Source organism: Aulonocara stuartgranti (genome assembly GCF_965226115.1).
Source record: "Aulonocara stuartgranti genome assembly, chromosome: 1".
In the NCBI taxonomy this organism is placed as follows: Eukaryota; Metazoa; Chordata; class Actinopteri; order Cichliformes; family Cichlidae; genus Aulonocara; species Aulonocara stuartgranti.
In genome coordinates this window covers 24,556,356-24,570,730 of record NC_138939.1, presented here as the reverse complement: position 1 = coordinate 24,570,730, position 14,375 = coordinate 24,556,356, and the positions used below count along the sequence as shown (strand labels likewise).

Below are 14,375 nucleotides of genomic sequence, written 5' to 3'. Positions count from 1 at the left end.
TACCAATACCAATACCAGTGCTTCATGGTTTGAGATGAATCACCATTAATTTTCTAATTCTGAACATGTTTTGATGATCACTAAATCACAGATTTATCGCGCTAGTATTGATTTAATACCGATATTAGTGTTGGCATCAATACCATTGATATTCGGATTGATCCGCCCACCTCTAGTTAATTAAAGTAAGTAGCGATGGATTCACGAAGCAGTGCTAAATCTGATGTAAATAAATGTCCAGTTTTCCTCATGATTCAGGCTGTTATAAGCAAAAGTTTGGATATATTTCATATCAGGAAGCAGCAGGTAAAAATTCTGTAATTTAGCTGGTTACAAAAAGTGTTTGCAAGCCGTGGTGAAAGCTGTGACCTACTGGGAAGCCCAAACGTTTCCATGTAGCACACTTTAATAGTTTTTTCTAATTTCTAATTTCTTCTTGTTAATAAAGTGGAATGGTGTGTGGATTTGTAGAAAATAATTTTATCATTTTTACCGGCTCTAAATAGTTGTGCAGTTTCCAAAGAAAAGGGGGAAAAAAGGCAATGAATTGGTGATACCTTTGTAAAGAAAAAAAAAATCATACAACGTGTGTAGTAGTAGAGTTGCTTCACACAAAGACAGTTTTGTTTGTGCATAGAGTCCTTGATATTATTTGGTCATTTCTAACTTTCTACACACTCCAGTAACAGCCAGAGGCCTGCCCAAGGGGGGCTACCATGGGTTAGAGCGAATCAAAGCACGTGTCTCCCTGCCAGTGCTGGACAAAATCTCATGTCATTCACAGAGGAGAGGCTAATAACACTGTTAGGCAATTTGGGCTCACTTCATTGTATTTCAGAAAGAACAGCGTCGCTGTTCAATACAATCCAACAACGCAGGGCAGCTATTTTCCTGCACAGGAAAAGCAGAAGAATCAAGTAGCCTGCTGATTGACATTCTTGGTCAGGCATGATGAATGTTTCCTCAGCTGAAGGAACAAATGAGTTAGCTGTGAAATATTATTAGCTTATAAGGCTTGATTCATTGATTAGCGCCGTTTGGGGAATCGAGTCACCTGCCAGTGACCTTATAAAAACCAAACGCACATGCTTTTGCACATCAAAAGCACATAAAACGTGAGAGTGAAACTCTGTCGTACAGGAATAAAGATGTCTATAAATAACGAAGCAAATTAAGCTACTTTCATATTATCACTGCCTGACCTTAACCTTTTTATATTTAGCTTTCATCTGAGTCTTATTATTTTCCTATCATTGTCTTACAGCAGGCTATAGCTGGCAATATACAGTCATTGTTGGCAGCAAATCCCATGAAAAGACCAAAACCAGCTTATAGCTGCAGGCTAGTGTATGTTTATTTAGGGTCAGTCAGTCTCTCAGCACTTTCTGACTTTCCTATCCTGCTGTGGCTCTCAGCTCATACCACCATTGGGTCTTTTTGAAGTGTATTGATGTCTTGAAAGCACAGCTCATGAATATAAACTCTCATTACAAAAAAAGTGAGTTTCCTGAAAAACAGAACTTACAGGGAGTGGAGATTTTTGGGCCTTTTCTTTTTATTAGTGGATATAATGTATGTTTGCAGAACCAGGATGATGCATATATGGGATCAACTTAAAATCAATACTGTGGTTATCTGTGTTAGCTGTGCAAAAGTCTTGAGCCACCGTCCATTTCTTTATATGCTGCTCCCAAGGAGCCAGACTGGTTTCTCTGGACATTGAAAAGAGTGAAAAAGCAGCCAGTGCTGTCCTTATATTGTAGAATAATTTTATTGTTTGATAAACCACTTCTTAACACTAACTTGTGAATCAATCAAGCATCAAAAGACACCTGACTCAAAGGACGATCCAGTGTTGTGTCTTTAGCAAAGAAACGATTAAAGTAAACCATTTTCTTTCACAAAAATACAGATATTGTTTCTTTAGTTGAACCTTTGAAAGATCCCAAAGAGTTTTGTAACAACATGGTGATTCCCAAAGAGCTATTAGCTGAACACTTGGCATATCTCAGCATGGTGTGCTGCGTGTCCTTGAAAAATTACAGGAAATGGGACAAGTGGGAGACAAAAGAATAAGTAGCAGGCCTAAAAAAGAAAGAAAACTTCAAGAAATAGTAATAAATAAAGCAAAAACCTGATGCAGGCCCTGAAGCTGATCCATCTACTGGTCATCAAAACTTTATCAGAAATGGTCTCAGTGAAAGGGAGGCTTTCTAAAGGACCGAAAACACAGAGAAAAGGCTGAAGTACGCCAAATTACACCCGAACTAGACTGATAATAGTGGCCACATGTCTCATACAGCGAGTGTGTACAGCCAAGATCTGTCATGCATCATTTTTTTTCAATCAAAACATAGATGATAACACAGTTTGACAAAAATAAAATGTTATATATGGACCAGCAAGGTGAGCTTTTTCCAAAAACTGGACACATGTTGGGACTGTGTGTAAAAACTGGGGAAAAAACAGAACGAAAGGCATCGAGATGCCTGAAGATAAGCATTCTACAGAATTGTCGAAACACTGTTTTTGTCTTAAATACTGTATTTGCATACAAGTTTCCACATGTTTCACTGCACCTGTTTCCCATTTCCTTAGTAAAATGTAAAGAAACCAGGTCTGGCTTAAGAATTGCACTGTACATATAAAATTAGGAAGTGTGCACCAGCTAGTGTGTTCTAATCAACAACAGAAATAAGATATCAGACACTAGCTTTGCACTTCATGAGGAAGATCAGTATATTTTGTAACAGGTTTTTATCTTTGGCTAACAGTACAGAAAATGTGTTGCTTATTGCCTTTATTTTTAGTTTCAGGCCCTCTGCAGTTTTTGACAAACCGATCAATTAGAGTAAACTGTGAACAGAAAAGTTTCTGCAGAATACAGAAGTGACCTGAGACGACTGAAGGTCATGTGTTTGAATTCTTCCGATTATGTGTAAGAAAGCAGTTCTTTTCCCTCTCAGCCACACACATGCACACATGTTTATGTATATATAGACATTAACCTTTCAACTCCATGCAGATGATGAATAGAATCTTAAATCTTGAGTCGTGTATTGTTTCCCATGTGCAGACTAATTACTGCTGGATGCTGTTTCCTTTAAAAATGGGCTCCGAGTTGACAGCCTTTGAACTCCACATAATGAGCCCTCAAGCAGTGCTCTGCCTCCTTCAGATTCAAACCTCCAGACCAGGCTAATTTCAGGCAACACAGAAACCCATTATTCTTCATAATCTATTAAACATTTGGCCATATTTCTGACATAATTAGAGAGAAAATCATGCTAATTACACACATGGAGGGAAAGCTTAGATTTTCCAATCTAACCTGTCACCAGTCAGCAGATGAGACTTCAGACCAGCACACACATGTCCTGGCTCAGCCTTCCCAGCAACTCTGACTCCTTCCCTCTTCAGCCCTGAACCACAGCACTAACTAATTAGCATAGACACTACCTTTTTGATCAGTGCACACACGGACTCAGGCACACACACACACACACACACACACACACACACACACACACACACACACACACACACACACACACACACACAAATCGTTCTTGTTTCCAGTGACGCACCATGAATTTAAATGAACCAATTAGCGAATGCATTTCCCCTGGCGTTGGGTTTCTGCTGCACAGCAATGCATCAGAAAGGTTAGCCTGCAGACCACTGCGGCCAAGGAGGACGACTGTCATACACCTCATATATGGATTCTGTGAAGTGTACATCATAGCTGATGGTGATAATCCCTGAGTAAACAAATAAGGACATTTTACTATGTATTTATTCATTATTAAAAGTATTTCTTTTTAAGAGATCTTATTCAAAATCAGGACGCTGAAAAATTCAGGGCAGAAGTGTTTATTTACAAACAAAAGTCAGCTGCAGTGCAGTCGCTGTGGGGATTCATTGTTTCTTTATGCATTTCTTTTTTTTAAACTGGAGGATTCAGGCTGATTGGCAACATAATGAGCAACTTCTCACATTTTTTCCCATCTTTTTGTCACGGTATGGCATGGCAAACCGTGGAAGGAGTGGGGAAGGAGGACCCAGGCGTGGTGCTCTATGTATAAACAGTGCGTTTATTTACAGTGTGCAACAAAGTAACAATAAATCCCCGTGTTTTCCCAGACTCCCGTGTCGTGTCTCTCCGTGAATAGTCCGTGTCTCTGTGCTCTCCGCTCCCGTGTCAGCACCCCCCGGTGCTCGCTGCTCTCGTGTCTTCCACGCTCCTCCTGCGGGAAACAATAGACGCAGCCGTCAGGACACATACAACTGCGGGCATACACACACACTAACTCAATCAACAGGACGACTAACGTGGAGCCTCAAGGAAATGATCCCGCGTCGGTGGGAGCTCCAACTCTCTCCTAAGTAGCTCCCCCGACGAGGCCTGATCAGCAGCAGGTGTGTGACTTCGGGTGTGGCCAGTCCCTCCGCAGGGCCACACCCCTCAGGCCTGCAGGTGGCCGAGCTCCATCCTCCAGGCACACCCGCAGACATACACACCCATACCTCGCCTAAACATATGAGTGGGACACAGACTAGCACAGCACAGAAAAACACACACATATGTACACGCACAGAGAAGGGGAAACGACACCAAAAATACATAATAATAATACAGGTCCATGACTGCCCAGGAGTCCTAGGTCGCCCAGTCCCAGGACCCTGACACTTTTCTTTACTTCACAACAACCTACATTACCGTGCAAAAGTCTTAACTGACTTTCACTTCTTCATATTTTGCTAAGATAACAGCACTTGCAGTGTGTCCTGAATCACTAAAAATGAAGCCATTCCCAGTCAAATTGGTATGCTGGGTCTATATCTCACAGTGGATTTCTGTCAGATATAGATTTTGTGTGTCTGAAGTCCAGCCCAAAACCATGACACTGCCTCCACTTTAAACACAGCGACAGACACCAAAGTTATTATAGTGTTGTGTTTTCTAATCAGCTGTTATTTTATTTCAGTTTGGTATTATTATTTGTGTTAAGATTTGTTTTGGTTTTTGTGAGTTACAGAGTTAGTTTTTAGTGCTTTTAATTATTTTTGTATTAGGGGCATATGCCAGTTGCAAGATTTAAGAAAATCAGTGCAGGTATTACAATAAAAACACGGCCGTTAACTCACAAACATTTGCATCCAAGCCTCTGTGATAATAGATTTTACCAAAATAACAAAAGCTGAAACTATTTCCTCTCTGTATTTTTGATTTTAGTTTTCTGAGTTCATCAAATCCTTTTTTTTTAAAAGTTCTAGCTAATATCTTTGTTCTAGGTAACTCATCTAGTTTTTAGTCTAGTTTTAGTTTACCACTTCTTCTTTCGTCCTCCACTTGTCCAGTTTTTTCTCGTTTTTTAAGGACACGCTGGAGAGACTACAAAGTTTTCAGCTGACAGCTCTCTGAGAATCACATTGGAAATGATTCTTTGGCATTTGTTGTAGGTTCGGCTAAAAAAACGGGAAGAAATGTCTTTTTGTCTAAAGATACAACTTAGAATTGTACCGGCTTCATCTTTTGAGTTAGGTGAATGATTCATAAGTCAGTTAAGTGGCTCAATAAAAAAAACATTCCTCTGAGAATTGCCAATTTTTAAAGACAAACTTTAAAAGAAAGAAATTGAGAGAAGTCTGGCTCTTTTGAAGAAATATGTAAAAAAATAAAAGGTAGCTCAAGATTTTTTCGCATTCCTGTTGTCTATACTGTCATAATAATACATACTCATAGATACCTAGAGCTCAAAGTGAAAGCATTCCAGTTCATTTCTATATATTTTTTCTACTAAAAACGTCTAATTTTGTCTCTCTCTTTTTCAAAAAGCTGCTGCAGGGAAAGTCGATCCCTAAACTGGGCTCACTGGATCAGATTGAAACAGGAAGCGGCGATGCAGAGGGGCGGTACAGCGGGGACTGTGACGATGAGGATGGTTGTGCCGGTTCAGGCGCTGGTGAGGTCAAGAGGAAAGTCTCCAGAGTCTCCAAATGTAAGTCGCTCCCCTCTGTAACGTTGTTACTCATCCGTCATCACACGAGCACCAACATAAACCTGACAAATAAATCTAATAAATGTTTCATAAAACAAACAGACTGAATTGGGTGCAATGTAGCACCTTTATGGAGTCATACATATGTCTTCATATGCCTTTCACCTTATATGAAGGACACATTCATTTATGCCATTTGTCCGTCTGCATGTTTAAAGTTGCAGGATTTTAACAGGAAAGCTATTTTTTTAATGAGCGAAACCGTTCAAAAGCGCAGTTGCATAACACCATATTTCAATAAGACTTGCTCCACTCTCCACTTTATGACAGTAATAATAATAGTCATTAAAGATAATAGTTGCTATGGGGACATTATTGTAATCAAGGCCTGTTACTTTAAAAATGATTGCTCCTCAGTGGATCACTAACCCCTGATGAATCACAACTCTCCTCTTCTTCTTCTTTTTTTCTTTTTTTTTTTAACCTTTTACACTCTCCTCTGCACACAGATTCCTCCTCTCCTCTCCATCAAACATGCTAACAGCCTGATTAATCTCCCCTCTCTCGTTTTGCCTATGGCGACAATAAGGAAAAGGGAGCAGGAGGGGTGGGTGGTTGTCCAAACAAGCCATTCTGTCCGTGTAAATGTTTCCTCTACTGCTTGTCAGTCTGGCTGGAAGCTCTGGGCTGAGAGAAGCTGCTTAACAATCACTCATCTGAGGCTGCAGGGAGGCTCTGACATTTATCACCCATTACAGCAGATCCACCCTTTACTTGTCATAGGCCAGATTAGCCTGTCCACCATATTTATGACCTGTCTGTCTGACCTCTGTCAAGCATCTGTCCCCTGCCACCTGACCCTAACACAAACACTGTGGATTCCCCCTCCTGAACCGCACCACCTCTGGTCAGTCAGTTATGACTTCAAGTTTTTAGTTCTTCTCTTTTCCCCCCTTAATGATCTGGGGTTTATTTTTCTTATTTTTAGGTTCTATTGTTGTGTAAAATTTAGAGTTATTACAAATTACAAGCCAAAGATAAAGCAGCTAAAAACAAGAATTTTCCTAAAACAACATCAACAACAAAAACAGCCAGTCCAAAGCTTTTGAGGCTATAAAATGATCCAAATGCTGATTCATCTCAAGCACAAAAAAAAGAGAAAAAAAAAGTGTAATACATGGGGTTGAATCCAAAACACCTCTTCAGCTTGTAGGAGTGAAAAAAGGTCACTGGTAAATAGGCAGCCCACTATTCACTGAATCATTCTCCATTGTTTGCCGCTAAAATCGAGACAACAAATAAAACATAACTGGAGACACAGGTTAATGGATATGTGTTAAGTCCTCATTTGACCAGTGATATGAGAGTATTAGTCATGAATGAGCACGTTACAGACGAGCTGGGCTGCTAATGCAGTGAGCAGAAAGAGTTTTCCTCCCTCAGCACACACGACTGTCATGTTGCTGCAAACGGTCTGAACCTGTTGATTAGAGAAAAGGATTTGTCTCTCATAATTTTTTGATGGTTCTTGGTTTCTGCCAGTAGAGCCTCCAGTTGTTCGAGCTGGCTCTGCAGGTCGGCGAGGTCGCCGTTGAGTCTGCGGTTCTCCGACTGCAGTTTGGTGAACTCGGCGTCCTTCAAGCCCTGCGACAGACTGGCGACCTGTCCATGGAAGCAAATGGATGGATGGATGGAATTTATAAAGCTGTCGCAAGCTTATAATAGTTTTGCGGTAACCAACGGCAACCAATATGAAAATGCCAAAAGCGCGCCGTGCCTCGTCTGGCCTCTTGAGCGATCCGAACCCCCACAGACTTCCGTGCTAATATGTCAAACTTTACACCAGAAATAAATGTGTGTACAGTTTAACTTGTTTAAAAGAAAAAAAGTTCAGTTCTTTTTGGCTTTGTATAAATATCTGCTGCTTCTGTTTAGTGCAGTGCAGATGTAACCAGATTGGTGAAGACGCAGTCAAACAGCAGAGGCTGATTTCAAATTTCTGCAAAGACAGAGAGCTGCAGATTCAGCTGAGAATCCTCTGAAGGTTCATCGCTAAGGACCGCCTGTTCGTATTATCACATTTTTTTCTCACTTTTTTTTTGGTCCCTGAGTCTGATGTGCTACAGTGCTCAGCTCTCACTTCAGTCAGAAGTTTGTCTAAGACAGACTGTTATCAGACAAACTTGTAGTACAAATGGGAATGAGCTATGTTGTTATTTCCAATTGCTGGAAAGCTAGCATGTTAACAGTATTCTCAATGTGTGGAGCAATTCATTTAGCTTTGCTTGCTGCTGGGAATACAATTTTTAGTTCTGCGAAGCTGCTACATCATGCCGGAGCTACAGAGTTCATAAATTAGCTGCCACGAGGTTAAATCACAGTGGTTTAGATACACTATTAATGAATGCTGTCGGTTTTTATTTGAGTCCGTGTGCAAAAGTTCAGAAACAGAAAGCCGCAGAGATGAAAATACAATATTAAACTGCAGAATCAGAAACAAATACAACCAAAAAATATGCACCCAGGTGAAATCAAAACTAATGTTCATGTAAAATCTCGCCAGCAAACGGAGCTCAGAACTTGGAGTTATGTGAACTTGTTTAGAAATTGTTAAAATCTCACAGCGAGCATGTGAGATGCCAAAAAAGCAATCAGAAAAATAAATGATTTCTGAATATTTGTAAGAAACTAAAAATGACTGAATTCCTGTTTTTATACCCAAATTGGAGGCACTCTGGACATCTCTGGGATTTGAGAGGGTGATTAAGCCTAACATTCAACCTCTCAAACTAATTTTTCTGCCCATAAATGCAAGTAAATAACAGTAATTTAGCATCCTAATAAAAAAAAAAGTATTTTACTACTTGTTCTGCTTGTAAAACTGTAAATTGGAAATTTAATGGATAACAACATTAATCACCAATACTGTTAATTTAGGGCAACTGTGGTATAGTCCTTACACCGGGCCATGGTTGGTCTAATAAATTTGTTAAGCAGTGTAATGCTGTGGTTTGTGTACTAACCTTTTTTGCCCACTGTTTCTACAAACCATAAAAGATGCAGCATATAATGCACATGTTTTTATAACGAGTACGCCAGCCTATCAGAGTAAACTGTCACATTGAAGTCCTTGAGCGTCAGTTCAGAGCTTAAACACCATCTATAATTTGATTAGATTTCCTTCTCTGCCATTATTCATAATCCAACCTCTTTGTGTCTTTGATTTTTATCAGCAGAACATGCTGACGATAGATCAGCGTGATAAGGAAATCAAATGGGATCAGCTCAATACTGACAATAGGAGCTTGATTTAAGGGATTATCCTCATTATGCAGAATGACTGCTTTGTGAAAATGTTACGTATGTGACAAGAGGTGACGGTGTGAGCGGAGCGGCGCATTGTTCGAAAATCTGAAGGATTTTTGAATATTTAAGTGAAGCATTATGTTCCAGGTTTCCATTTTGGAAAGAGCAGTTAGCTGTGTCTGGATCTTGGTGTATTATGTAAAGCACACGCTGAAAGAGATGATTGATTCACTTCACCCTGTTCAACATGGAGGTGCATCGACTTCTCACAGCTCATTGGCTAACACCGACTCTGAATACATAGAACATGTATTCACAGTGCTTCATGTTTTGTTCCCCACATCGGGTCCTGCTTTTACAGTTGGTTCACACCTGCTCGTTTTAAACACACATGCACACACATCTGACTTTTAGTCCTTAATTAAATTAAATTAACATTTGATGCTAGTGAGTACCTCAATTTAAAAACCATTGTAAGATCAAATTGTTGTGTATTGCAGCTGATTGCAGAGCATGTCAAGCATCATAACCAGCATCATAACTACCAATTATAATATTGATAATTGGAATACTCATTTAAAAAAAAGCTGTACTTTACACTCGCACAAAGCACGCACAGCCACAGCCTGAACCGATGCGGCTCCACAGACACGAGGTAAAACTCTTTTTATGTTTTTATTGCACGAATTCAGATCTCAGAATAATTGAACCCCTTTACGTTCCCCAAAAAAAACAGCAGGAAGACTGATTCCAGCTTTGATATCCAGACCTTAATGTCTCCAAATGAGGTGAAGTCAGAGACTCTAACGGGCACCTCCTGCAGCCTTTCTTTATGAACCCGATGAGATCATTATACACCTCGGTTACTCACATAAGAACTTTTGCCTAGCTTGGCTTTGGATATAATAAATACAGTTTTGCAAATGTAGTCATTTAGTTATTATTCATCACACACTGCAAAAGAACAAGCAATGTTACAGTCATGCTCCTGCCTCTGTGCGGCTGCATTGTAAAGGATAATTTTATCATAATCTCCATCTCCACAGGACTGACACTGAACGGTTAAAGTAGCCGCTAGGTGGGCAGCTCCTGACTCATCACGGTGAAAACTGTTTGCACCTGGTCATGTCCCACTCAATGCCATCTACAGACGGGGCAGTTTAATAAAAACACAAAAGTAGCAACACAGAAAACTGGTGATGACTGGTAAATAATGCTCTTCTTTTGGTGCAAAAAGCACATATATTTCAGCTATAAGCCAACCTAACACTTACCAACAGTGTTTACCTTTAACAACTGTGAGTAATGTTTCAGACATGAGTGTTATTTCTCCCTTCACCATCTGTGGAAAGGGCTTCTTGTGTCTAAATGTGTACCCCCTAAAAGCTGCTTCCCTCTGAGTCTTGGTTTGCTGGATAGATCTTGCCGATAGAACGTTTTAGCAATGCTTTTATCTACTTTGGCTTTTGCGTTCACATGCTGCTACCCTCAGGAAAGTTGTATGAAGAATTGATGTAGTTCAATATACTGGAATTTGCACATGTTGACATATGAATTGAACCACAAACTGAAACTTTTACAACAAAACTAAACTAATTTTTGCTGAAAATGTGACCTTACAATCTTGTATGCCTGGCTATTTTCTGCTAACACTGTAGGCGATGGGATGACTTGCAAGCTATGCTAGCTTGGTGCTAATATCACTTTGCTATGTACTGATTGTTCCTTGTATTGCATGCTTCAATACATGCTGTTTTTACAGAGAGCCCTGCAGGGCATGCTTGGATATTTCACAGCATAATGGAAAACCCTAAACCCTGTTGCTAGAAGAAAAATTCTTTTAAACGGAAGTTTGTGTCCTACAGACTGACATGTAACCCCTGTAGCTTTGGACAGCTAACAAGGTATTTCTTGCAAACTTATCTGCTGCTTTTAGCTGATTACAACAGATCCATTCTAGGCAAAGCAGCAACGAGGGGCTCGTCGACTTCCTGGGATTCAAAACTAATCTTAGAATCGGATGACCTTTAAACAATACCTGCAGCGGAGAACATCTGTGAGCGTTTTTGTGCTCCTATGCCAATACTCAATAAGAGACCTCCTATCTGGCCTGGAATAGCTTAGCAGTTAGTTCAGTCAGACGAGTCAGTGTGATTGCTTGCAGCAGTTAGTTCAGTCAGACGAGTCAGTGTGATTGCTTGCAGCGTGAATGCAAAAAGACAACTGTCAGACGCATTGGCAGCAGGAGAGACACAAATCGATTTCTAGCAAATAAGCACAACGAGAGGAAGGGAAGCGGCTCCTTTAGCGTGACTCTTATTAACCAGTAGTGTCTCAGCAGGATAACGTTCAGCGTTATCTGAGCTCATACCACTCAGGCCTGTGTTAAATGACTGGGAATTACACTAGCTGTTGTATCTAGAACTCCTCCACTATCTAATGTTAAGCGATAATGGCCATAACAGCAGTCAACAGGGGATGAGCACACATTTAGTAAAAGCAATTTTCCATCATGCTTTACAGTCTTGTATATGTTCCAGCTCTTAAATGAGGGATCTGAGAGATGGAGAATTACATCAAGGCCATTTTGTCGGACATACAGTATACGGTAATAGGGCGATCACAGTGAGCCCTTTGGAGTTTCCTACCAGGTCCAGCAGTACTTGGCTGCACCTATTATAAAGATGTTTATCCTGCCTCCTCTGAGCTGAATATAATGGGATCAGAATCATTTGCACAAGTGTTTCTCATAAGCTGTTGACCAGTGCTCTTCACCGCGCGGACTCCTGGGTTGCCTCATCATCACTCAATTAAATTGACCTACTGAACTAGTCTCTGCTGTTACATTTATCTGTTTATCTTCTAAAATTTAATGAATTTTTAACAATCAAGTCATTATTCGACATCACTTATATATTTTACGTAGATGGACTCAAATTCACAGTGTCCTTGGTTTATACTCCTGTAGTTTTTAGTTCAGATTGTGTTGAATGTGATTAATATTGAGGAGCTGTAACATGACAAGGTTTAACTTTTGGACTTGACCTGTAAACCTAAATTTGAATGTTTTGGTATCCTAATAAGTGATCCTAATAACGTAGATGCTAATGAACACAAACAGGCCCTCTTTAACTTTGCGGTCAGGAATCCATCACCATTATAGCAGCAGCTGGGTGCTGAAACAATCCACACCTACTGGCTGAAGACTAGAAACAGAGCTGCATAAATGAACCAGTTAAATAACAAGAGACTCTCAGTCTGACACCCAAGTGAGGACAGTAAAGATCGTTAAAAATCTTGACAGGGCAATGGCACAATCCAGCTAGTATGTGCCGTGAAAATTCCTGTCAGACATCAGAGTCTTGAAGTTGAAGGGACAGGTGTGTCAGTGCAAGCACAAAGCTCAGTGGGGGATAGAAAACAACACCAGAGGCTCAAAGACGCAGCAGCTACTGAAGACAGAGACAGAACTGTCACTGCAACAATTTCAAGCTGAAACAGATGAACTAGAATACAATCTGGATTAGACAGTGGTGGTAGAAGAACTCACATCATACACTGCACTGCAATAAGACTCAGTTTACATAATACCCTGTTGCAGGGCTTATACTTAGAGTATAAGCCCTGCAATAAAAAAATATAACCTTAGGGAGCAGTAGGCAGAAAGTTAGAAAATGAGGAGGAAAAAATTAAAATACAGCAGTCCTCCCGAGGCTTACGTCTTACCTATCACTATGGTTGAATAATAGACTGTAAAGAGGTAGCTGCCGGCAACCTAGCCCAGGAAGTTGTGTTTGTGGCTATTAGGTAGCTAAATGTTACCTTCAAATGTAGTCATCAGCTTACATGACCAGGAGAAGAAGAATCTAATTTGAGACAGTCACCAACTTCACTCCATTTCTCAAAGTCAGTTTTCATATCAACATATTTAATTGCTTTTAATGTCAGACTGTATTTAGGACTCTCTCTCTTTCTTTTTTTTGGGATCGGGTAAGTCTCAATTTCTGTTTTTGGTTGTTTTGCTTTGTTAGGCAGTTGTTGCCCTTTTTAATTTTTTCAACAGCCAACTGAATTTCTTCCTCTCTGAAAATACATGTGATTGGTCAGACTCGTTAAATCCTAAAAACAGAACCAAGATGAGCTACAGAAGTCTTGTTTCCTTCTCTAAGAATCATAGTACCAGAAGCTTAAGAGATGGTACCAGTATAATGACATGATTTACTATTATCACTGTAAAAGCTAAATCCTTATCCCTTCTATTTAAACGTTTAACATGCCATTGTAAATCATTGACTTGATGGTGGGAAACTATTTATGTAAAATGTTAACAATGTTAATGTTAACAGGACTACATCAGCTTACGGTAAGTGTTTATATAACGTTAGTCATTGACTAACATCAGACACTGATTGCACAACAGCAAAGCAACTGTCTCAAATAAAATCTGTGTTTTATTATAACAGCACAAAATACTTACCCCACCATCTCACCTTTTTTTTTTTTTTGAATGAGTCAGGAAGGAGCTGTCACGCCAGCTGCACTAGTTGCCATCTTCCACATGCCTCATGTAGTTTTTACTGCTCTTGTCCTCCGTCTTTAGCATGTAAGGATATGCTAGAACTTGTAGGTTTATGCTTCTGATACTGGTTCTGGTGATACTACTACTTTAGAATTATCATTTTATAGAGTTGGATGTCTCGAGACCGGTCTTGGTCTCGAGACCGGTCTCAAGACCACTTTTACGTGGTCTTGGTCTTGTCTTGATCTCGACGGACTTTTGTCTTGGTCTTGTCTTGATCTCGACGGACTTTTGTCTTGGTCTTGTCTTGGTCTCGACGGACTTTGGTCTCGGTCTTGTCTTGATCTCGCTGTCTCGGTCTTGCTGTCTCAGATCAACATAGCGGTCGGGAGATTTGGAGTCAACAGTATCCATGACACACAGCGTAACGTTCGATAATGTATCATGCGCAAAAGCTTTAGCTCTAAGAGCCGTGCTTAGAGAGTGCTTTGTAGTGAATCAGAATAGTCGACTCCCATTGAGCGAGAGCCGGCTCCTCAATTAATTTC

At 40.2% G+C, this 14,375-nt stretch overlaps 1 protein-coding gene across 1 annotated transcript in view; it reads left to right on the top strand.

Moving 5' to 3' along the window:
• The window catches only part of gpc5a (glypican 5a), a 156,529-nt gene that overhangs the window by 98,893 nt on the left and 43,261 nt on the right, over positions 1-14,375 (top strand). Inside the window, exon 8 of the mRNA XM_082539568.1 lies at positions 5,840-6,002. Within this exon, the coding sequence (XP_082395694.1) occupies positions 5,840-6,002 (163 nt within the window). The remainder of the gene's footprint in view (positions 1-5,839; positions 6,003-14,375) is intronic.